The sequence below is a fragment of the Pinus tabuliformis genome, chromosome 1_1 (genome assembly GCF_031772625.1).
Source record: "Pinus tabuliformis cultivar Carrire ecotype Pingquan chromosome 1_1, CPIR1, whole genome shotgun sequence".
Classification (NCBI taxonomy): Eukaryota; Viridiplantae; Streptophyta; class Pinopsida; order Pinales; family Pinaceae; genus Pinus; species Pinus tabuliformis.
Genome location: NC_142297.1, coordinates 215,877,397 through 215,901,469, shown reverse-complemented (window position 1 = coordinate 215,901,469; position 24,073 = coordinate 215,877,397). Strand labels below are relative to the sequence as shown.

Sequence of the window (24,073 nt, the reverse complement as noted above, 5' to 3'; positions counted from 1 at the left end):
CCGAGTAGCACGGACCCATTTTGGAAGCTGATGAGCTAAAGGATGATCCTGAGAAGGTGGGGGAGGATTTTCATCCTCATTGTCATCATCTGAAGAAGAAATATTTTCAGAAGTAGGAATAGAGAGAGATGGCACATCCGTCGAACTAGGCCCGTAGGCCAATATATTTTTAGCAAAGTTTACATCTGTTCTGATGATAACATTTTTGGACTTAGGTGAAAGAAGTCTATATCCTTTGAAATCTTCAGAATATCCAACAAAAATACATTTTTCACTTTTAGGTTCTAAGGCTTTATGTTTCTCATCTGGAATATGGGCCCATGCTTCACTTTCGAAAACACGAAAGTGACTTACATCTGGTTCAATTGAGCTATATGCTTCTTCTAGAGTAATATTCTTTAAAACCTTAGTAGGAGTGCGACTTACTATGTAATGTGCACAATTAATTGCTTTTTCCCAAAAATTAAGACCAAATCCTTTAGATTGTAGCATATTATTAGCCATTTCCTTTAAGGTGTGATTCTTCCTTTCAGCCACCATTTTATTGTGGAGTATATGGAACAGTATGTTGCATTTGAATTCCATGCTCAGTGCAAAAGTTGATGAATTTGATGTTAACATATTCTCCGCCATTATCAGATCTTAGCTTAAGAATTTGATGTCCAGATTGTTTCTCAATAAAGGCCTTAAAGGCCAAGAACATGTTAAAGAATTCACTGTTGAGTTTTAAGAAGTATACCCAAGTGCGTCTGGAAAAATCATCAAAGAAAGTTAAAAAATACTTGTAGCCAGAGAATGAAACAACTGGAAGTGGACCACATAAATCACTATGCACAAGTTGTAAAGGGGCTGAGGCATGCCAAGAGACACGTTTTTCAAAACTATCCCGATAATGTTTTTTGAGCACACATCCGGAACAAACACCATCTCTGCAAGATACCATCGGAAGACCTGTCACCATATTTTCTTTACATAGATTTTGAAGGGGGCGATAGTTTAAGTGACCAAATTGCTCATGCCAAAGTTTGCTTTGTTGAAAATAGCAACAAGAAATGCTAAAAATAGAAATGTTATAAATAGCATTGCTATAGATAGCATTTCAGGTACCAGTGTTGAAAATAGCAACAAGAAATGATAAAATAGAAATGTTAAAAATAGCATTTCAGGATAGATTCCAATTTTAATTAGTCCCTAAATTAAAATTGAGAATTAAAATTTGAACTTGATCTCAGCAACTGTTTGTAAAATAATTAATTAAGTCATCTTGAGTTAATTAGTTGGAAAAAATCAAACATGAAGCCTATGTGAAGACATGCAATAGTTATCCCTTTGATTGAGGAAGTTATCCCTTAATTAAGGAGATCGGGATGAGTTGTACTTTGAGTTGTAATTAGTTAGCTCAGTGAACTCAGTTAAGTCCAATTAAATTAGTTCCAATAGTTTGTGGAACTGATTGTGAGTTCAATTAGTTAATGCATGCATTCATGCAACTAGTGTACTTCAGATAATTGAATATTCTCTCATAAATAACTCATGCATGTCAGTTTAGACAAAGACCGAGTTGAGATTAAAGGAAGGGACAATGTAATATCAGTTGAAGGAATTTTCCTATATAGGAAACTCATTCATGCAGAAGGAATTATCTCCTTCAGGATTGCGTAGTTATTTCAGAGGTCAGAGCAGTGCGTGAGGGATTATTACACACAAGTGGCAGCTTGAGGACCCAGGAGAAAATGCGCAAAGAATAGGAGGCTTGGAGGACTGAAGGAATGCATATGTGTTGTCTATTCTATCTATGAGCAGCGATGAGGGATTGCACTGAGAGCTGGATAGCTTGTGAGCTAAAGCTTTGTGTAATCCTGAGATATTTCCACTTGTATGATAATACAGAGATTGGGGTTTTTAGCTGAGGCTTTCCCCAGAGTATTCTTCTGTGTTTCATGTGTATGATTTCTTCTTCTCTATTATATGTGTTCCAATTGATCTTGCTCAAATTGATTAAGCTTCTGCAAAGTTTGATAATAGAAGTAGATCAAGTATTTTGCTTTAGTATATTGCATTATCAGGTGATCTACAGTCAGAATTTCTACACAGTATTGGAGCAAAGGTGATCAAAGCAGAGAACAGTATACTGTGAAGGGAGAAGTTCGAAGTTTTGAAGTTCTTGATTGTAGGTACAAAATTGATTTCTTATCACATCTCAAAATTCACCAATGGCGTTCAATGGCTTGAGACTCGAGTATGCCCTGGATGACAGGTCCAATTACATAGCCTAGAAGGATCGCATGGAAGCGGTATTAGAGGACAATGGTTTGAAGGACTTCATTTATCAAGAAGTCCCCAAGCTAGCAGCAGCTAATGCTACAAAATTGGCGGAATGGAAGAAATGTGTGGCGAGAGCAAGGAGGATTCTTCTAGAGGGAGTTCGAGACTATTTTGTCTCGAGTATCCATGGGAAGGAGATTTCATTTTCAATGTGGAAGACATTGAAGGATCTATATCAGAACAGCAGCAACCAAAGGAAGTTGGTGTTGAAGGACAAGCTTCGAAAAATCAAGTGTGAAAAGGGCGACACGATCTCTACATATTTGAACAAGCTCACCCCCTGCAGAGATAAGCATGGAAGTGTAGGAATCACGACAGCCGATGATGATATGGTGAGTCTTTCTCTCCTCGATCTTCCTAAGAGTTGGCATAGCTACTAGGAGTCAGTGAATGGAAGAGAAAAACTGCCAGATTGGGAAAGACTGTGGTCGGATCTGATGTGGGAGGAGATCAGGAGGAGCACCAGAGATGGTTCTTCATCCAAGGAGGATGAAGAAAGTTTCTCCTTAGCGAGTAAGGCAAGGAAAGGGAAGGAGAAGGGTTCTCATCCCAAATCAAGTTCTTCTCATGGAGGGAAGAAGATTGAAAAATCTAAAGTGAGATGCTTTAATTGTCATGAGGTGGGCCATTATGCAACTAATTGTCCATTGAAGAAATCCAAGAAGAGATCCTTGGAAGGATCTGAAGGTGGGGCATTGGCCTCTCAATTCGAATTGGATTTTACCCTCATCGCATGCATGGTTTCATCGATGATGGGTTGTGGTTGGTTTCTTGACAGTGGAGCCTCATTCCACATGAACGGCGATAAGAGTTTGTTTAGTACCTTGGAGGAGAAAGACCTCAAAATACTCATAGAGATGGGTGGCGATAAAAGGTACCGTGTTTCAGGTGAAGGTACGATTGCTTTTCAGAGGGAGCATGGAGCTCACATCACCTTGACATATGTGAAGTATGTTCCAGGACTGAAAAAAAACTTGGTATTGATCACGATGGTGGAGGACAAAGGCTACGATGTTGTCTTCAGTAAGGGAAAGGTTTTCCTTAAACACATCACCATGGGTCAAGTGAAACAAATCGGATCACAGGTACAGAACCTATATGCTCTTGACGTTAAAGATGCATGCAAAACCTTGAAGAACAAGGAAAATGTTAGAGACTTGGTGGTTGAGAGCGAGAGTAAATTACCTCTCAAAATGCAGCGCCAGAGAAGCCTCAGACAATTTTGTAGGATCCAACAATTGGAGGAGCCAAGTGGGCAGAGGGATCACATGCATCCATACCTCCAGGTGGGAGGTGGGGCTATGTGAAGTGATAGTCCACTTCACATCCCAAGAAGGATGAAATAAGGGCAGGATCCTTGAGGTACTCAGCCTCGTTGATTAGACCTTGCTACGGGAGCCCCGACGAGGAGTAGCAGGATTGGCTAAGTGGGTAGAGACAAATGTGGATGGAGCAGCAAAGGAAGATTCAGCATCAGAGAGTGTTTCTAGCCCAACAGGGAGGTCAGTTGGGAGATCAATTACTTACTTCTCAGTAACTAAGTTACAGTGAAGTAGTGGGCAACACGATGCAACATGATGAGAGGAGGTGCAGTGCGGATGCAGTGCTGAGAGATAGGACTAGCAGCAATATGGATGCAGCAGGAGGAATCAGTGTGATTGATGCAATCAGAGATCAAAGTGACAAAGGCTAGAGCAGTCAGATATTGAAGAGCACAGAGGTGTAGAGTTTTTAGTCGACAAAGGCAATAGTAGTTAGAGACTTTGATGACAGAGGCATCATTCTGATTTAGGTTGGATATTTTTAGTTTCTGGAATTGCTAGAGCAACAACACTTGAGAGAAGTGTTGCATGCAGAACATTCCAAATGTTCAGGATTGGGTTCAAGTTGAATGTCTTTCTTGTTGAGAGGGAGTGTTGAAAATAGCAACAAGAAATGCTATAAATAGCATTTCTATAGATAGCATTTCAGGTATCAATGTTGAAAATAGCAACAAGAAATGATAAAACAGAATTGCTAAAAATAACATTTCTATAAATAACATTTTGGTATAGATTTCAATTTTAATTTGTCCCTAAATTAAAATTGAGAATTAAATTCAAATTTGATCTCAGCAGCTCTTTGTAAAATAATTAATTAATTCATCTTGAGTTAATTAGTTGGAGAAAATCAAACATGAAGTCTATGTGAAGACATGCAATAGTTATCCCTTTGATTGAGGAAGTCATCCCTTAATTAAGGAGATCGGGATGAGTTGTACTTTGAGTTGTAATTAGTTACCTCAGTTAACTGAGTTAAGTCCAGTTAGATTAGTTCCAACAGTTTGTGGAACTGATTGTGAGTTTAGTTAGTTAATGCATGCATGCATGCAACTAGTGTACTTCAGATAACTGAATATTCTCTCATAAATAACTCATGCATGTTAGTTCAGACAAAGACCCAGTTGAGATTAAAGGAAGGGACAGTGTACTATCAGTTGGAGGAATTTTCCTATATAGGAAACTCATCCATGCAGAAGGAATTATCTCCTTCAGGATTGCGCAGTTATTTCAGAGGTCAGAGCAGTGTGTGAGGGATTATTACACACAGGTGGAAGCTTGAGGACCCAGGAGAAACTGTGCAAGGAAATAGGAGGCTTGGAGGACTGAAGGAAGGCATATGTGTTGTCTATTTTGTCTATGAGCGGCAGTGAGGGATTGTACTGAGAGCTGGATAGCTTGTGAGCTAAAGCTTTGTGTAATCCTGAGATATTTCCACTTGTATGATAATACAGAGATCGGGGTTTTTAGCTAAGGCTTTCCCCAAAGTATTCTTTTGTGTTTCATGTGTATGATTTTTTCTTCTCTGTTATATGTGTTCCGATTGATCTTGCTCAAATTGATTAAGCTTCCACAAAGTTTGATAGTAGAAGTAGATCAAGTATTTTGCTTTAGTATATTGCATTATTAGGTGATCTACAATCAGAATTTCTACATGCTCACTTCATCATTATGAGAAACAAATATCGAGGGAAGATTTGATGACCCAAAGTTGTTAAACTTATACAACCTTGTAGAATCATCAACAATTCCAGTAGCTAAAATTTGTCTATGATCTCTTAGGTCCCTAATTACAACATCGTGAGGTGAAAATTCAACAGTTTTACCTTCACGTGAATGAGTTATCTGATATACAGATAGAAATTTGCATAATAAGGTTGGAACACATAATACATCATTAAATTGACCATTTTCTAGATGAATAGTTCCAGTCCTTACAAAACTAAGAGATCTATCATCACTAACAGATATATTTTTGGTGTTACAATCATTTAAAGAAGAAAACATGGCTTTGTTTTTTGCCATGTGATAAGAAGCTCCAGAATCAATGAGACGCTTATGAGAATGAGAAGAAAAAGATACATTTAGTGCATAACCAGATCAAGATGCTTGACAACCACATGCAGAAAGTGTTATTCCTAGAGATGAAGTTGAAGTTGAAGAGTGCTCCAAATGGATGTTATGCTTCTTCATTGCTGCTTCTAAGGCTTCCATCTTCATAAAGCATTTTGATTCTAAGTGGCCAGCGTGATTACAAAAGTTGCAATGTCTATCAGTCTTCTTCCCTTTGTTTTTATTTGCCTTATCATTTTGTTGAATTGATTTTTCATTTTGAGACTAAAAGCGCTTAGGACCCTTGGTTGGTTTAGGACCATTCTTTTTAGGATGTTACTTCTTAGAATTCTTTGAACTTGGTTGCTGCTGGGCGGCTAAGGCTTTCTTAGAAGAGTTTCCAAGATTAAGAAAACCAAGAAGTAAGAGTTTTTCTTGTTATTTTATTGAAGAATCACAAAAGGCATCAAAAGAGGGGGAGTTGTAGTCTTGTCCTTGAGAAATAAAGGCTTCTCTAGTAGAATGGAAGGTGAAAACAAACACAGAGTAGGTTGGTCCCAACTTAGTAAGAATGGAATAAATAAGGCTACCATCTTTTTTCTTAACCTTAACACCTTCCAAGAGAAGTCTAAGGGTCTTGAACTTGGACAAAAAATCTTCAATACAAGAAAAATTATTGGGGTCCAACGTAAGCAACTCATTTTTGAGTTGATGGGCTCTAACTTCATTTTTAATTCCAAAAACTTTATTGGGTTGTTCCATTGCTCCAGCGGGGGTATCAAGTTCTGCGATATGGAATCTAATGTCTGGAGAAATAGATATCCCTTTCAACCCACATGTTTGATCTTGCCTATTTTCCCATTTGGCTTGTTTATCTTCATCTTTAGGTTCAGAATCTTGGCCTGAGACTATTCTATAAAGACCTTTACTTCTAAGTAAATCCTCCATGTAGGACACCCATTGAAAGTAGTTGGTGTTGTCAATAATAACTTGCCATGGTCTTTCCATTTTAACAGAAACTGACGCTGAAGATGTTGAAACTAAGTGTTTCGATGAAAAGATCTCGAAAAATTAGTCTGTTTTAAAAAAAGGGCTCTGAAAACGGCTTCCCGATGAAGAAGTAATGACTTTTTGAAGAAAAGTTGTTGAAAATGCTAATGAAGTGCGTGAATGTGCAGGAATGAATGATAATGCTATATTTTAAAAAAATCTCTCCCCCTTTCCCCCTCTCTCTCCGCCTTTCAAAACTTAATCTAATTAACTCACTTTTTAAAAAAAATTATGTGACCCATTTTTATAAATAAGTGAAAGTTACTTTTACAATGGTATTTATGAGCTACCCACTAAATTGTAACTTAAATAAAAGATAAAGAGACTTTAGAATTATAAGTGACTCAGTTTTTATAATGAGTGAAAACGTTTTTACTTAAACTAACTTTAAAACATAAGTTACATGTGTTTTTTGAAAAAATAACTCAACAAAAACAAAAACTTGAACTCAAAACCACACAACCCAACCCAGACATACAAAAAAAACCAAACCTTATGGCTTGAAGTTAGCTTTTACCGAAAACTAAATATTTTCCTCAATGTTTCTAATTTTTCGAGATCATACTAAGGCGGGGCGAAAAAGAGCATATGCATGAGAAAAATCCTTCATTTTGGTTTCTGAATTGCCTAGATTGTACAAAGTCGTGGGGCAAAGAGAATACACAGAAATGAAAGGTATAGATCCAGTAATAGAAAACAGAGAGATAAATAAACTGAAATAAATAACTAAAACTGCAAATAAAAACTATATACCTCCATATCTTAAAAATGACGTAGTTAGGGCTACCATAAATTTTTTTGCATGAAACAAAAGCAGTTCCTCACTAGAACAGATGCTCCTAACACAATAGAGTAGTCCTCTTGGCCCGAAAGCGGTCAGAAACAGTAGATCTAGGGAATGACAGTCGGATGCAGTTGTACCGGCTTCGGATTTGGATCACCAATGGATCGGCCCTCAAATAGCTCTGATACCATGTAGGAATTTACACGGTAAGTTCCTAAAATAGAACACCAAAGGACACCGCTCACAATTAGATCACAGATCAATACACCAGTATTCTTGACGTGATTAAAACCCTCAAAGAGGGAAACAGTCCACGGCCTGAGCCAACGCAGCCACTTCAGGCAGTTTATTAATGTAAAATAAAGAAAATTTACATAAGCTTCTCTTATGAACGGTCACCCTACAAATGACCCTCCATGCTCTTTAAATAGAGATCATGGACCAATCGGGTGTTAAGCCACAGATCAAGTGATGGTAATACCGAGGACAGAATGAACCGTCATACCACTTCATGTCTAGAACATATCATGACCATCGGATTGTAAGTTACAAAAATACATAATAATAAAAAACACACTTTACCTAACTCTACATTAGACCAAGTTATACTTAAGTATTTCCTATGTGTCGGAATATCCTAACAAAGAGGGACATTTTGTGAAACTAAGAAGTCGAACAAGTATCAAGGGTACTTGGCTACTATGAGTATTATCGTTGAAGCTTAACCATGCAATTCGAAGAAGCTGTAAAACACCAAGCATGGAAGGATGCGATGAATGAGGAATATGAATCTATCATGAAGAATGATGTCTGGGAGGGGGTGCTTAAACCAAAGGACAAGTGTGTGGTCACCTCAAAATGGCTTTGCAAAATCAAACATGACGCTGGTGAGAGTGTTGAAAAATATAAGGCCAGGTTTGTTGCTCGAGGCTTCTCTCAAAAAGGAGTGGACTATGATGAGATATTTGCACCAGTTTCCTAATATACCATTGTCTGATCTATTATTGCTCTCTCTACCAACCAAGGATGGAACCTACATCAAATGGATGTCAAGACAGCTTTCTTGCATGGCTCGCCTAAGGAGGAAGTCTACTTTGAACAACCTCAAGGGTTCTAAGTACAAGATCAAAGGACACGTGTGCAGGTTGACGAAAGCCCTCTATGGGTTGAAGCAATCCCCTAGGGCTTGGTATGAGAGGATTGATAGCTATCTTATGAAGTTGGAATTTACGAGGAGCTATGTTGATCCAAACCTATACTTCAAATTTGAAAAGGACATGCCTCTCATTTTGGTCTTTTATGTAGATGATCGCTTTTTCACTGGTGCAGACTCTCTCATTTATCAATGCAAAGAGGGAGTTGACTTCCGAGTTCGAGATGAAAGACCTAGGACTGATGCACTACTTCCTAGGCCCAAAGGTCTAGCAAAATCCAGGCAAGATTTTCCTTTCTCAAGGAAAATACATTGAGAAGTTGCTAGAGAGATGTGAGATGGTGAATTACAAGTATGTGTCTACTCCAATGGAACTCAACTTCAAGAAACAATGTGTAAGTGTTGATGGGCTCGAATTGAAAAACCCTTCTAAATATAGACAACTTGTGGGGGCCCTAATGGTGGTCGAGGTGCAGGCGTGGTTGATAAGCGCTCAAAACCGGTTACTATCTCCTCTAATTCAGGTGGAATCCCTTCATCAATCTCAGGCAGTATATTAGTCATTTACCCCTAGATCAGACTTTTTCTTCATAAATGGAACTAACTCATTAAGAGCCGCATTAACAAAAGGTTTCTTTTAAAAGGTTGGATGCATTATTTAATAAAGATGCGATGCGATATTATCGCAATCGCACTTCGCAGTACACAAGGGTCGGGGCCTTTATACCATAGAGTATGCCGATCCGATGGAACTCAACGATCACCGATCACAATCGCAATGCTCTCGGGTCTGTTTCCTTCCGTCCCTTTATTAACAAGCGATGCGATATTATATTGTCGATCCAACGGTCCCAATTACTCACCGATCCGACAATCCCAATTACTCACCGAACAATAAAGTTGCTCGACGTTCCCCCGTCGTAGATCAAACCTCCAGTTGATCCGACGACCAATAGCGATTTCGGGCGCACAAACTGCACGACCCTTAATCAAAATCCGGACCCGATGGAAATTATAAATCGCCAATTTAAAAAAAGTTTGGGTCCGACCTCTCGCTTAACACCCATTCACTTTTTCAACCCGAAATCCGTCGGATGATGAGGCCCAAGTGATCTACAGCTTGCAGGATTACACTAGCGCGCAGGTTAGTCAATGAAATCAACGGTGTAGGATGACTGTGGTACGTCGCTTTTGCTTTAGGAGCTAACTCTTCCAACCCTCCGATCCGATATTGCCTTATGGACCTGATAAGGTTATAAGCCACAGTTTATAGAATTTCAGGTCCGGATTTCATAATAAACGCCAATTTCCAATGTAAATCAGACTCCGCTTACGGGATTTCTGTTAATGCATGAATTAAAAACCCAGGGCCGACTCGTTGTTAACATGACTTAAGAAATAAATGGAAACACGCCAAATCTATTAAAACTCTAAGATTTCAAAGGCAAACTAATATTTCTCTAATACACAGCAAGAATTCGGAGGTTGCTAATATCTCCAGGATTGAACAATTTTAATAAAAATACACAAAGATATATGAGTTCCGCGCATAATCCAATCAGTCCAAATCCCTGTTTCATCATTCGAAACTTACATTAATACACTCCACTCTAACTATCAAATCCTTACACATTGGATCGAATCTACCTATTTTACACAAAAATCAAATATGAACAATATCAACCTTAAGGCTCTCAACTAAATCAAAACTATTTTAATTAATTACAGAATCATTCAATCCTAAATTCTAGTTTAAAATCCTATCTAGAAAGTTGGTAAATTGATGGCTAAAGGATCCCATTCCTTTGCTTGTAGATTCTTTTGTATTTTTGGAATAAGTTTGAAGACTTTTCCCTCCAAGCCTCATGCTCCTGCATCACCTAATGTTCTTAGTAAACTCACGACCGAACATATGCTTCATTGTGAATACGTCGAGTGAATTTATGGTTAAGTCTCATCGCATACATTGGGTTGTTGCTAAGAATCTCTTAAGATATCTTCATGGCACAATCAACTATGGGCTGAAATACACTGCTAGAAATTTGAGCCTACATGGATATATTGATGTTGACTGGCCACATCGGGATGTTGCTTCTCATTGGAATCCACTTTGATTTCTTGGATGAGCAAGAAGCAGAAATCGGTTACTCTAAGCATTGTCGAGGTCGAATACATTGTAGCTAGTATGGCCTATTGTGAAGCTATATGGTTGAGGAAGCTCTTTAGTGAACTATTTGAGCATGTGTTGAATAGCACTTGTGATCTATTGTGACAACCAAAGTGGGATTCACCTTTCAGAGAATGTTGTGTTCCACGACTGCTCCAAGCACATTGATGTCAAGTACCACTTTATCCATGATATGGTACAACGGAGAGCAATAAGGCTCCAACTCATCGAGACCAATGAGCAGATTGTTGGCATTCTCACGAAGCCCTTAGGGAAGGTCAAATTCTTAGCCTTCCAAGAGAGACTTAAGTCATGGAAGGACCCTCCCATAAGGGTCTTCCTTGAGTTGGACATTGAGCTCTGGGAGCTCCTAGGGGCTTGGGGTACTTCTTGGAGTTATGAGCGACCAAAGGGTGAGTGGTTCGCCTTCCCCTGTGATACCCCATGATGGTTGACATGTGTGTAGGGTGAGTAGTTCGCCTTCCCCTACGATTGATGATATATGCATAGGATGAGTGGTTCACATTCTCCTGCAGATGCCCCAGCATACATCCTACCCATGTAGTCCAAGACTCATGGGAAGTACCTCTCATTTGGCCAATAAGTTGGGAAAAGTGAATAAGGACCATATCACTACAAATGGATGCATCGTATATTGTCGTACTCCCTATGTCTAGGATGCATGGTGTTCAACAACTTGATCTAGGATCAAGTCTAATTGGGGTTATACCCTGGGACTGCCTTTTTTCAGTGGAGAGTGGTAAGGTCTTGTGACTCACTCTCGATCGATGATTCTTCATTATATATATATATATATATATATCAGTGTTCAGCAGAGTTGAGATGGGATGCAGAGATGTACATGATGGCAGGAGTCATGATGATGGATGGATTGGCAAGTGAAATTATCCCTAGTTAAGGAGTGTTAAAATTGGCAACTAGGGCCAAATTCCACTTTGGACATCTCACTTGATGGAGATGATTATTGCATTGAATTCATGTTTTCAAGAGGACCAAAATCGACCTAAAGATCATCAAATTTGGATAACAATATGTTTTTGAATTTATGCCCACATATGCAAATTGTCAAAGTCGGCCACATCATCATGTAGGCTCATGAAGCCCAAGATACATGTCACTTCACCCTCATCGATTTGCATAAATAAGGGAGACCTCAAACCTCATTTGGCACCATCTCATCACACACAATCATCTCTCTCCTCTGACTAGTTCGTACAACGTATTGGGCATATCTTTTCTAGACTCTCACACGTGTGGCAAGAAGGACAAATTGGAGGAAGAATTATAAAGCCGAAATTTTAGACTTTTGTTGCAGGTTTGGCTAGTGTTGACCAAGCACTTTGACTAACAATTTGACTGCAATTTTTTGATCAAAATTTCAATTTTGGAGAGTTGCATCTGCTGGCACAAAAGCCAAGAAATTCTGAGAAAATTGACCAAGGTTGACCGTAGACTTCAAGTGCAAAATTTGACCCAGTTCAACCACTGATTTTGTGATTGTTTTGGGTTGACTTTGACAACTTTAGAAGGTTGAGTTTGACTACCTTTGACTGAGCTCCAAAGAAGATTGTTGCCGACTTGACCAGCATTGGCTTTCTGGTTATGGTTGTTGATTATTGCAGAAAATTACAGATTTGGTCGCACTGCTTTGATCATCATTTGGCAAGTCAATTTTGACTTTATTGTACTCTCTCTCTCTCTGCTGAACATTTGATATAATAATAAGAAGAATTGATCAAAAGGTTTTCCCCATCTTGGGGTTTTTCCTTGGGATTTGCCAAATCTGGCATTCTCTTGTCTTGGCTTGCCCTTTGCATTTTGTTGTTTATGTTATATCTACAATTATTATCAATGTGATTTATAGTTAATGTGATTGTTATTGGAAACTAATTTGGAAATTGTCATTGGGTTGCTAAAAATACATTGAAGTAATTATGCTAAGCATAAATCATACCATTGTTAACTAAAATTAACAGACTATATGACACAAGAATAATAAAAAAGCAGGACAAAGACACAATCCCCTATTCTTCTCTCATTTTCATTCCTCTATTTATTCTCTTCTCATTTTCATTGCTCTTTATTAATATAATAGAAATTATTATTTGGCATCAACCCAGTTCATAAGAGAAGAATTATGGCAAATCATTTTTATTGGTTGGCAAATCATTTTTATTGGTTTGGAAGTGATCACTAGGAGAGCCATTTTTAAAGATGATTTATTTTGACATGTACTCATTTATAAAAGGTCTTTTGATGCACAACTTATATCGAACTATATTTACAGTGCCAAATTCTTAGGATCCAAGAAAGCACGTGTGTTAAAAGGGTAAGCACCCATGGAATAATGTAAACTATTTTCTCTGACAAGCAAGGAAAGCATAGTTTTAAGACCGCCTTAATCCTTATCTGCCCAAATAAAGGTATATATTTGGGGTCTACAATATCCCTATGTTTTCAATAGCCTCAAAAGCATGGATCCTATACGAGGCTACGGGATATGCTTATAAATGTTATTGAAGAGGCTAAAAGAAACATAAAGAGCACTCTATGGTTGAAATAGAAGCATGTGCCCTAAGCACTTCATGACTAGTCATACATACACCCCTTGGAGAAAATCTGAGTAAGCACCATAATCAGAGTTTTACAAAGTGGAAAGAAAGTGAATTGCATGAGCACAGTTTAATAATAGATGGTACTCTGCATAATCTCAGGTTTCTTAATTGTGAAACTTCAACAAACCCTTGTTTGGTGACTTCTATTGGTGTTTTGTCCCAGTTCTCTGCAAAACATTAAGCTTTATTTAGACAGCTTGAGAACAATGAATAGCAAATTAAGTACTTTTTGCTTGCCATAAGAACTTTCACTTCAAATACAAATAACTTATTAAAAGGGAAAATGCAAAATAAATATAAAGGTGGTTTTAATGAAAATTAAAGAACCCAAATAGATATCATGCAATGAACAGGTCCAATTGTTATGGTAGCCAGACCAACGGATAGATTTCTTCTTGGTTCAAATTAGCGTTACCAGAATCACTGGTTATTTGTGTATTCAAAAAAAACAAGACACTTGTTTTCTGCCATTTCCTTTTCATTTTTTTCTCAAATTTTATGTCAGGCCCTTCCTGAGTACTCAAGAAAAAGAGAGCTTTTTGTTGATTGCAATTGTTTTGCAGTTTCCTCTCCAATTTTATTTTTCAGACCATTCCTTAGTATTAAAAAAAAGGAGAGATTTTGTTTGTTCCCAATCTCTTTCAATTATTTCTCAAAACTTATTTGCAGACCCTTGCTGAGTTATTGCCATATACATGTTTTACAACATTGGTGTTAACTGAAAAAACAGAAAAAAAAAACTACAAAAATATGGCTTCCCAGGAAATAAATGATTTTAAAACTATCTACTGATCATTTATCTCCAACCAATTTATTTCACTTCTTCAGACTCTGCATATTCTTTAGAACCACGATAATTTGCTGTTACATTAGATAGGCAATAACTTGTATAAATCCAAGATGTAGATGGTGTGACTTATTTAACCATCATGAGAACTGACATCCACCCCAGATTTCTCTAAAAACGCCTTGGCCTCAGCAACATCCTGCATATGTACCATGCGAAAGTTAGCCCAAATGCTAAAATAAAGCTGGAGGGTTGGAATACCAGAATAACAAATGCATCTGAGCTCATAGGGACATTAATCATGTATGGTGAGAAAATCAAGTCCTACAGGATTCATGTTCAAAAGCCATATGCTTCTTGTGATGCAAACAGCATTCATCATAGACAACGGCTTTACAATTATCTAAGTGAAGAAAAATGACGACAGCTGCATATCCAAATGACACCTAAGCCATATTACCAAAAAGGAATCAACTAAGAGGGAACCATAAATGCACACGTAAGTTTATTAATTGCTAACAATGGGCAATGTTTTGCAGTTGCAGCATAAAACAGTAGTAGCAAAGCCCATATTTTTAAAGTGAACAGGTCGAGTAGTTACCAAAATAAATGATTCAAATCATATCCACAAACATCCATTTGAAACTCACAATTTGCAAAGGGAAGTGATGGGTTTGAAATGTGAAAGAATCAAGTCCTACAGAATTCTTGTTCAAAAGCCATATGTTTCTTGTGATGCAAATAGCATCAAGAGCTATACAATTGTCCAACCAAAGACAAATGACCACATCTGCTAATCAAAATGACCCCAAGGCATATTACCAAGAAGGAATCAACTAATAGGGAATCATAAATGCACACGTAAGTTTATTAACTGCTAACAATGGGTAATGTTTTGCAGTTGCGGCATAAAACAGTAGTAGCACAAACCCATATTCTTGAAGTGAACACGTCAAGTAGTTACAAAAGAAGATGACTCAAACCATATCCACAGACATTCATTTGAAACTCACAATTTGCGAAGGGAAATGATGGGTTTTGAAATGTGAAAGAATAAAGTCCTACAGAACTCTTGTTCAAAAGCCATATGTTTCTTGCAATGCAAATAGCATCAAGGGCTTTACGAATTACAATTATCCAAGTGAAGGAAAATGACCACATCTGCTAGTCAAAATGACACCCAAGGCATATTACCAAGAAGAAATCAACTAATAGGGAACCATAAATGCACACGTAAGTTTATTAATTGCTAACAATGGGCAATGTTTTGCAGTTGCAGCATAAAACAGTAGTAGCACAAGCCCATATTCTTCAAGTGAACATGTCAAGTACTTACAAAAAAAATGATTCAGACCGTATCCACGAACATCCATTTGAAACTCGCAATTTGCAAAGGGAAATGACGGGTTTGAAATGTGAAAGAATCAAGTCTGTTAAATTTGGAAACTAGGGCCAAACTCCACCTTGGACAGCTCATATGATGCAGCTGATATTTTTATTGGATTCCTCTTTCTGAGAGGTGTAGGATTGATCTAAAGATCATCTCATTCTGACATGTACAAATCGAATTCTGAATTTAGTTCGTTTATGGACAAATTGTCAAGGTCGGCCAGCGATCTAATGTAGGCTCAGAAGCCCAACAGTCACATCTATTTATCCTCAACGTTGCATATAAATAGAATGTGTATTTGCCTCATTTGGACATCCATCATTCACACGCATCTCTCTCTCATCTGATTGGTTCGTACACTTTTCTGGGCAGCGTCTCTCTCCACTTTTCTAGTTAAATCCCTAAAATTCTAGAATATAGTTACCTAAGGTAAATGCCATAATTATTGTACATGTTTATTAATAATAGTATATTCATTTAATGTTATTGGTATAACCTATATTTCTAATAACTAGAATACTATTTATTGTTCTTTAAGAATATTAGAACTATAAATCATTAAGAAAATATAGATTATTGTTTATTACTTATTATTTTAATTTCGAATGGGCCTTTACAATTAAAAAAAAAAAAAAATTATAATAATTTATTGGATTTGTACCTTTACCTATTGTAACTAAACTCTAAGAACATTAGCAATTTATTACCATTTAGTTATAGTTAAATAATTTGGGAATATTAATAAATATAGGTTTTATAAAGATATAATTTATTAATGACCATTATATGTAGTTTACCATGACTAATTTACCATAATTCATTAATAACCATTATATCTTTACCATTGGATCCTCAGATATAAACAATTATTATTAAATAAATACACAGTTACCAAATTTTAAATATTAATAGTAATTTAATACTTTTTATTTATAATTAATTAATTTAGGAATAATAATAAATATAGGTTTTTATTAAATATAATGACCATTATATTTAAACATTATATTTATTATTTTCAATTAACTAACAATAGTATGTTTCTGTTAATAATAAAATTATTAGTTTGACTTTGATCATCAGGTCAAAATTAGCCGTTGGGGTCTCTGCACACTCTATTTATTCAAGCTGAGCCGGATCAGTTCTTCAACTTGTCCTGACGATGAACCACACTGGTTGGTTAGAAACGCGTCGACAAAAGATTGATTATGTGATTTTGCCGAAGATTCTAAACAATACATATATGATGTTTCAGCTGACGTTTCGGCTGACGTTTCCATATTTGGGATGTGACGTTTCTAAACATACCCATTTCGAAAACTCCAAAACGTTTCTTTCGTGCTACTAAGCATCTCATTCATCTTTATCTCTCTCATCTTGATTGGGTACGGATTTTTGGGCCTCTCTCTCTCCACACGTGCAAAAGGAAGACTGTCTTTTCCAGCTATTGCGTAGACCAGATTTGACTGAAATTTCAAGAGGTTGACTTTGACCAGCATTGACCTTGTTTGACTTCAATTTTGTGAGGGAGACTTTTGTTTGGGTAGGCCGCTATTCTAGGCACAAAAACCGAGGCAATATGACCCCAGCATTGACTGCCCTAATTAAGGTTGTTGCATTGACTTTTGTTGACCAGATTTGACTAGTTATTTTCACACTGTTTTTGGGCTAGTTGACCAAGGTTGACCGAGCTGTTTTTAAGGTCAATTTCAGTCCAGTTGACCAGCGTTGACTTTTGGTTGGGGATTTCTATTTCTGTTGTTTTGACTAATCAGTTTAGGCAAGTGAATATTGTAAATTGTACTCTCTCTGTTAAACTTTTGAAGAATTATAAGAAGAATTGATCAAGGGTTTCCCCACATTGGGGTTTGTCCCTAGCTGGTGCCATATCTTGTGTCCTCTTGTGTTGGCTTGTCTTCTACTGTTATTGTTTATGTTCTATCTGCATTTTACTATCATGTTGATGTGATTGCTATACTGGATATGATATTGGGCTAATAAAGAAAATTGAAGTAAAATTTCTCTAAGCATAGAACATACCATTGTTATCCTAAAATTAACATGGTATCAAAGTTGAGGTGAAGACAAAGCCCAAGCAAGAGTGAAGAGCAATCACTAAGAGGAGCAATCACTGATCAAGAACAAGTCTCAATGGCCTCCACATGCCTCAAATATGATGACAAGCTTCATGATAAGTCTGATTATCATGCATGGAAGATGTCTCTTGATTTGACTTTAGAAGAGCAAGATGTCATGGATTATGTGCAGAGAAAAACTCTGGAACCTCCTTCAAATGCACCGGCTGTTGCTAAGACAAAGTACAAGAAGGGTGAAGTCAAAGCCAAGAAGATCATCAGGGATTCTATTCATAAGCACTTAGTTGCTTACATCTCCGATTTGAATACATCAAAGGAGATATATGACAAGTTGGTTGGCATGTTCAAATCTAGCAATGCAAATCAAATTATTTTCCTCAAGAACAAGCTGAAGGATATAAAGAAGGGAAAAGGTGAGGATATTCAATCCTACTTCATGAGGATTACCGAGATCAAAAATGATCTTCTTTTGATTGGTGAAGCTATTGTTGACAGGGAGCTCACTCTCATTGCCCTTGGAGGTCTTCCTCCCGAATGGCATGTGTTCAACACTACTATTCTCAATAACGACAGAATTCCAGGTTTTGAAGAATTGTTGACTAGATGTTCTCAAGAAGAAACAAGGATGATGGAATTGGAGATGCCTTCGAATAGGAATAATCCTACTACATTCTCCGCTCATGCCAAGAGGAAGAACAATGCAAGTTCAAAGAAGCAAAGTCAAGGAAGACCAAGATTCAAAAATGGAAGGAAGGGAAGATGCTTCATTTGCAACAAGTTTGGTCACTATGCTAGGGAGTGTCCAAATAGAAGGGACATGTCTCATGATAATGATCATAGTCATTCCAAGGGCAACAACAACAATCAAAGGAATGGCAGGTTCAACAACAAAGGGAAAAGGAATGCTTCCGCTACTCAACTTGGAAATGATCGAGCTTCTAAAAGAACAAGAAACTCCAGGTATGATGAGTCTAATGTTGTAAATTCTAAGCAAAAGGAATTTTATCTTATATCTGCCCTCTCTACTGCCTCTCCTCCGGATACTTTGGGATATTGGTTGATTGATAGAGGTGCCTAAAGGCACTTCACCGGGTACAAAGAAGCTCTTTCAAATCAGATAGAGAAGGATATAAATTTGGAAATTATCCTTGGAGACAATGCCACCTATCACGTGAAGGGAGTTGGGACTGTTACCCTTCAATTGAATCAACGTAACACTATTCATCTTCAAGAAGTACTATATGTACCTAACCTAAACAAGAATCTAGTGTCTATCTCGGCGATGGAAGACAAAGGAATCAAGGTGGCATTCATCGATGGAAAGGTACATGTGTGGAAAAGAAATTTCAAGGAAGCATTTGCTCTTGGATTCAGGGTTGACAATTTATATCAAGTTGGAGGAAGTCCACTCGGAGCCATGTTTTGCGACACATCTCTTCAATCCGAACTATGGCACTGGAGATTTGCTCATCTTCACTATAAAGCTCTACCCGATGCAAGGAAGATGGTTACAAGTATGCCCGAATTCAAAATAGAGCATGAAGGTGTGTGTCAGGGATCTGCCGAGGGAAAACATACAAGGGGACCATTCCTCTCAAGTGATAACAAGACCACAGACATTTTGCAATTGGTTCATTCTGATCTATCTGGTATGTTGCCTGTAACATCATTAGGAGGATATTTATATTATGTTGTCTTTTTGGATGACTTCTCTCGCAAAACTTGGATATATTTCTTGAAGAAGAAGGGAAAAATAATCTTGTGGTTTCGTGCCTTCAAAGCCTTGGTGGAAAATCAAATAGGGAAGAAGATCAAGATATTGAGGACCGATAATGGAACCAAGTATGAGTCAAATGAATTAAATGACTATTGTAGGGAAGTTGGCATTAAGAAGGAGACTACTACTGCAGATACTCCTGAACAAAATGGTGTTGCTAAACGGAAGAATCATTCCATTATAGAATCCACTCGTGGCATGCTTCATGATCAAGGACTTCCAAAGTTCCTATGGGGAGAAGCTGCCAACACTGTTGTGTACGTTCAAAATCGATGCCCTCATCAAGCATTGGACTTCAAAACTCTCGAAGAAGTTTTCACCGGTAAGAAAACTGATGTTTCTCATTTTTGAATTTTTGGTAGCCCATATACTTTCATGTGCTGAAAGAAAAGAGAAGTAAATTGGAGGCATCTGGGACGAAATGAACTTTTGTGGGCTACAGTGAAACTTCTAAGGCATATAGAATATATGTGCCTAGTTAAAGAGAAGTAGAGTTGAGTCATGATGTCACCTTCAATGAGGATGCTTCCCTAAGGAAGATTAGAAACCTTCCTATTCCAAGGAAGGACAAAGAAGCAGATGCAGGAACTCAGGGAGATTTGTAGGATGAGCCGATTCTCGATGTTGAAGAACCAATGGATCCCACTGATCCTCCTCCTCATGAGCCCTCCTCCAAAAGGAGACCCTCATGGCTGAAGGAAACTCTCGATGATGCCGAGAGACATGTTGCACCGAGGGGGACATTTCGTGAAAGCAAGAAGCCTAATAGGTACCAAGGGTACTTAACTGCTATGAGCACCATTATTCAGTCTGAACCTTGCTCATTCGAAGAAGTTGTGAAGCAACAAGTATGGAAGGATGCTATGAACGAAGAGTACAAGTCAATTATGAAGAATGATGTCTGGGATGTGGTCCCTAGACCCCAGACAAATCTGCTATCACCTCTAAATGGCTCTAAAAGATCAAGCATGGTGTTGATGGAAGTGTTGAGAAGTTCAAGGCTAGATTTGTTGTTCAAGGCTTCTCTCAAAAGGAAGGTGTAGATTACAATGAGATATTTGCACCCATTGCTCGCTACACCACCATCTATTCGATTATAGCCCTTGCTGCCTCGCAAGGATGGAATCTACACCAGATGGATGTCAAGACTGCCTTCTTGCATGGTTCACTTAAGGAGGAATTCTATGTGGAACAACCTGAGGGGTTTGAAGTTCAAGATCGTCAGACACATGTATGCAAGTTGAAGAAATCCCTCTATGGGTTGAAGCAAGCACCCCAGGCTTGGTATGAGAGGATCGATAGCTATCTGATGAAGTTGGGATTTATAAGAAGTGAAGTTGATCTGAACCTTTACTTTAAGGTTGAGAATGATAGAGCTCTCATCTTGGTACTCTATGTGGACGATCTCTTTCTGACAAGTGTAGACCCTCTTATTCATCAATGTAAGAGAGAGTTGGCTTCTGAATTTGATATGAAGGACCTAGGACTGATGCATTATTTCCTAGGGTTGGACGTCTGGCAAAAGCCAAGGGAGATTTTCATTTCTCAAGGAAAATATGTTGTGAAGCTACTTGAAAGATTTGGGATGTTGGACTGCAAATCCGTGACTACTCCGATGGAACTTGACTTCAAGAAGTTATGCAAAAGTGTTGTCGGGCCCGATTTAGGCAATAATTTTAAGTACCGTCAACTCATAGGGGCCCTGATGTTATTGGTGAACTCTCGTCCAGACATATGTTTTGCAGTGAACACATTGAGTCAGTGTATGGTCGAGCCTCATCATATACACTGGATTGCTGCCAAGAATCTCTTGAGATATCTCCGGGGCATAATCACTCATGGATTGAGATACATTGTCGGGAATGTGAGGCTCCATGGTTACTTTGATGCAGACTAGGTTGGCAGTGTGGTGGATCGCAAAAGCAAATCAAGATGTTGCTTCTCTCTAGGTTCTGCTTCAATATCATGGATGAGTAGGAAGCAAAAGTTGGTTGCTTTAAGCATCGTTGAGGCTGAATACATTGTTGCTAGTTTGGCCTCCTATGAAGCTGTCTGGTTGAGGAAGCTCTTTAGTGAGCTGTTTGGACCAATGTTGCATTAATCGTTATCGGGATAATATCGGCGCGAGGAAAAAATCGTTTGGTACAAAAATATTCATTTTTTTCAATTTTTTTCATATCTAAACCATCTACAACTTAAAATAAATACATTGACACATAAATATGATAAAAGAACTAATATATAAGATGTTTAATATCATTTCTAGTGCTAAAATCACACATAACAATGAATCATGTCCTGAATAGTAAGTCCTGACTCCTGAGTCCCAACTCAGCCTTAAAATATCAACAAAAAATATAATAATGTATCTCATATCATGAGTCATAATGTCATATACAATGAAATGAACCAAATAACTAATACTATTGATTTCCTCTACCCCTTTTGCGAGAAAATGCTATAGCTTTCCCTTTCCCTCTAGATGTAGATGCTGGTGTTGGTGGAGTTGGCAGTGCAGTCTGTTGTGCTCTAGAAGCTGAAGAACTAGAAGTAGGAGCTATAGGAGGTAGACCACGTCCTCTACTGGTGGCAGTGGTAGCTCGGGCAGGTGGTGTCACCTCCTCTGTTCCTTGGCCTCCTCCTCCTCCTACTCCTCCTCCTCCACTACATCCTGCACTAACCAATCATCAGCAGACTCCATGAGAGGCCTCTCGGCCTCAACCCTCCATGTAGCAGTGGTGTCAATCCCATCCAATGAGATGGCCTCCATATCAGGTGTCCTCTCAAGTTGCCTCACCCACAATCAAAGATTGTAGTAGACGTAGACCATGTCATTAAGTCACTGGGACTCCAACCTGTACAAAGATCATGAAATAATAATTAATAATTATAAAAAAAAATATTGTTTAATGAATTCAAAAATTTATTTGGAAATTTGCAATATTTTAAAATTTAAATATTTAAGTGTTAAACTGTTGTGCTTCTTGTTGTGTATTTTTTCAAATACACTCCAGTTGCGCTCACATCCTGAGAAGCTACATGTTTGGCTGAGGATTCGAATGGCAAGATTTTGCAAAAGGGGTACCCTAACACCATACCTTCTCCACCATGCATCTACAACAAAATTACAAATAAAATTTTAAATAAACATAAGAAAAAAATGGAATTTGAAGAGACAATGAAATTTGAAACAAAGTTACAAACTAAAAAATACCTGGCATTTTAATCGTCCTATCAATCACAGCCATGTCAAAGCCAAATGTGCCACCTGCCATGCTATATGTCTCAATTTCTTTAGAGATCTTTGTACGTTTTGCTAGAGACCGCACCATCTTTTGGACACAGGATAAGAATCCATCCATGATCTCAGCATCAAATACAAACCCACATGCATAAGAAAATGTGGGGTTCAAGAAAAGCCCAGCAGCATGAATGGGACGATAGAGTGTGTTGTTCATCAACCACTCCCCATAGGAGGAGTTGTCTCTGAAACCCCTCATCTCCCTTATCATCATAGTAGGCCCGAATGGCTTCTTTGGCCCTGTCCATGGCCTCATACAAATAGCCCATTGCGGGCTTCTCACCATCAACTAACCGAAGAACCTTTACCAAAGGTTCAGTAATGGCGCACACCTCCTGCACTCCCACCCAGAAGTCTTCTTGGTATGAAACTAGTCTGCATACGACCTCTCCCTCTGGTTTGCGGCTCATTGGCAAAGCACGCCACTCCTCTAAAAGAAACATTCTCTTCACATCCCACATAGAATTCAATAGGGATTGAAGAGATATGAAACTGGTGGCAAACCGTGTAATGGCGAGGCGCACTAACTCTTTGTTGTTGGTAAATCTTCTCATCAAGCTAAGCACAGATGTATGGTTATATATAAATTTTGTAATGCTTTTGGATGACTCAACAATATCTTTGACAAAGGGAATTTTCCCTATGTCCTCCAACATCAAATCAATACAGTGTGCAGCACAAGGCGTCCAAAATAAAGTAGGATGTCTGTCCATAAGCATCCTGCCAGCAGCAACATAATTTGCAGCATTGTCCGTTATGACTTGGACAACATTTCTGCACCCACCTCCAAAATAAACACATCCAGCTAATCACATAAAGTTCTTGCATCTTTTATTTGTGCAGATGCATCAACAGATTTGATAAACATAGTCCCCTTGGGACAACTAACCAAGAAGTTTATAAGGGTTCTCCCCTTTTGGTCAGTCCAACCATCTGACATCACAGTGCATCCTGTTTGTGCCTATGATGCCCTAAAATCCTCCAATCTTTTGGTGCAGTCAAGCTTTTCATTTTGAAGAATCCGACCTCTGAAATCATGATAAGAAGGGATTTTTTACCCTGGGCCAACAGTTGCAATAACATCAATAGCAGTTTGGAAAAATGGATTATTCCTTACAATGCTGAATTGAATATCATTCCAAAAGAGAAATTTTGCTAGCAACTTGTCAGCTTGTTCTTTCTCAATTTTTTTTAGCATTGAATTGATAGATGGTTGTGAACCAGGTGTGGTTCGAG

At 38.1% G+C, this 24,073-nt stretch overlaps 1 protein-coding gene across 1 annotated transcript in view; it reads right to left on the bottom strand.

Moving 5' to 3' along the window:
- Positions 1-14,088: 14,088 nt before the first annotated feature.
- Positions 14,089-24,073, bottom strand: part of DPMS3 (dolichol-phosphate mannosyltransferase-like protein) — a 56,745-nt gene continuing 46,760 nt past the window's right edge. Inside the window, exon 3 of the mRNA XM_089390590.1 lies at positions 14,089-14,472. Coding sequence (XP_089246716.1) covers positions 14,407-14,472 — 66 coding nt within the window. The 3' untranslated portion in view covers positions 14,089-14,406. The remainder of the gene's footprint in view (positions 14,473-24,073) is intronic.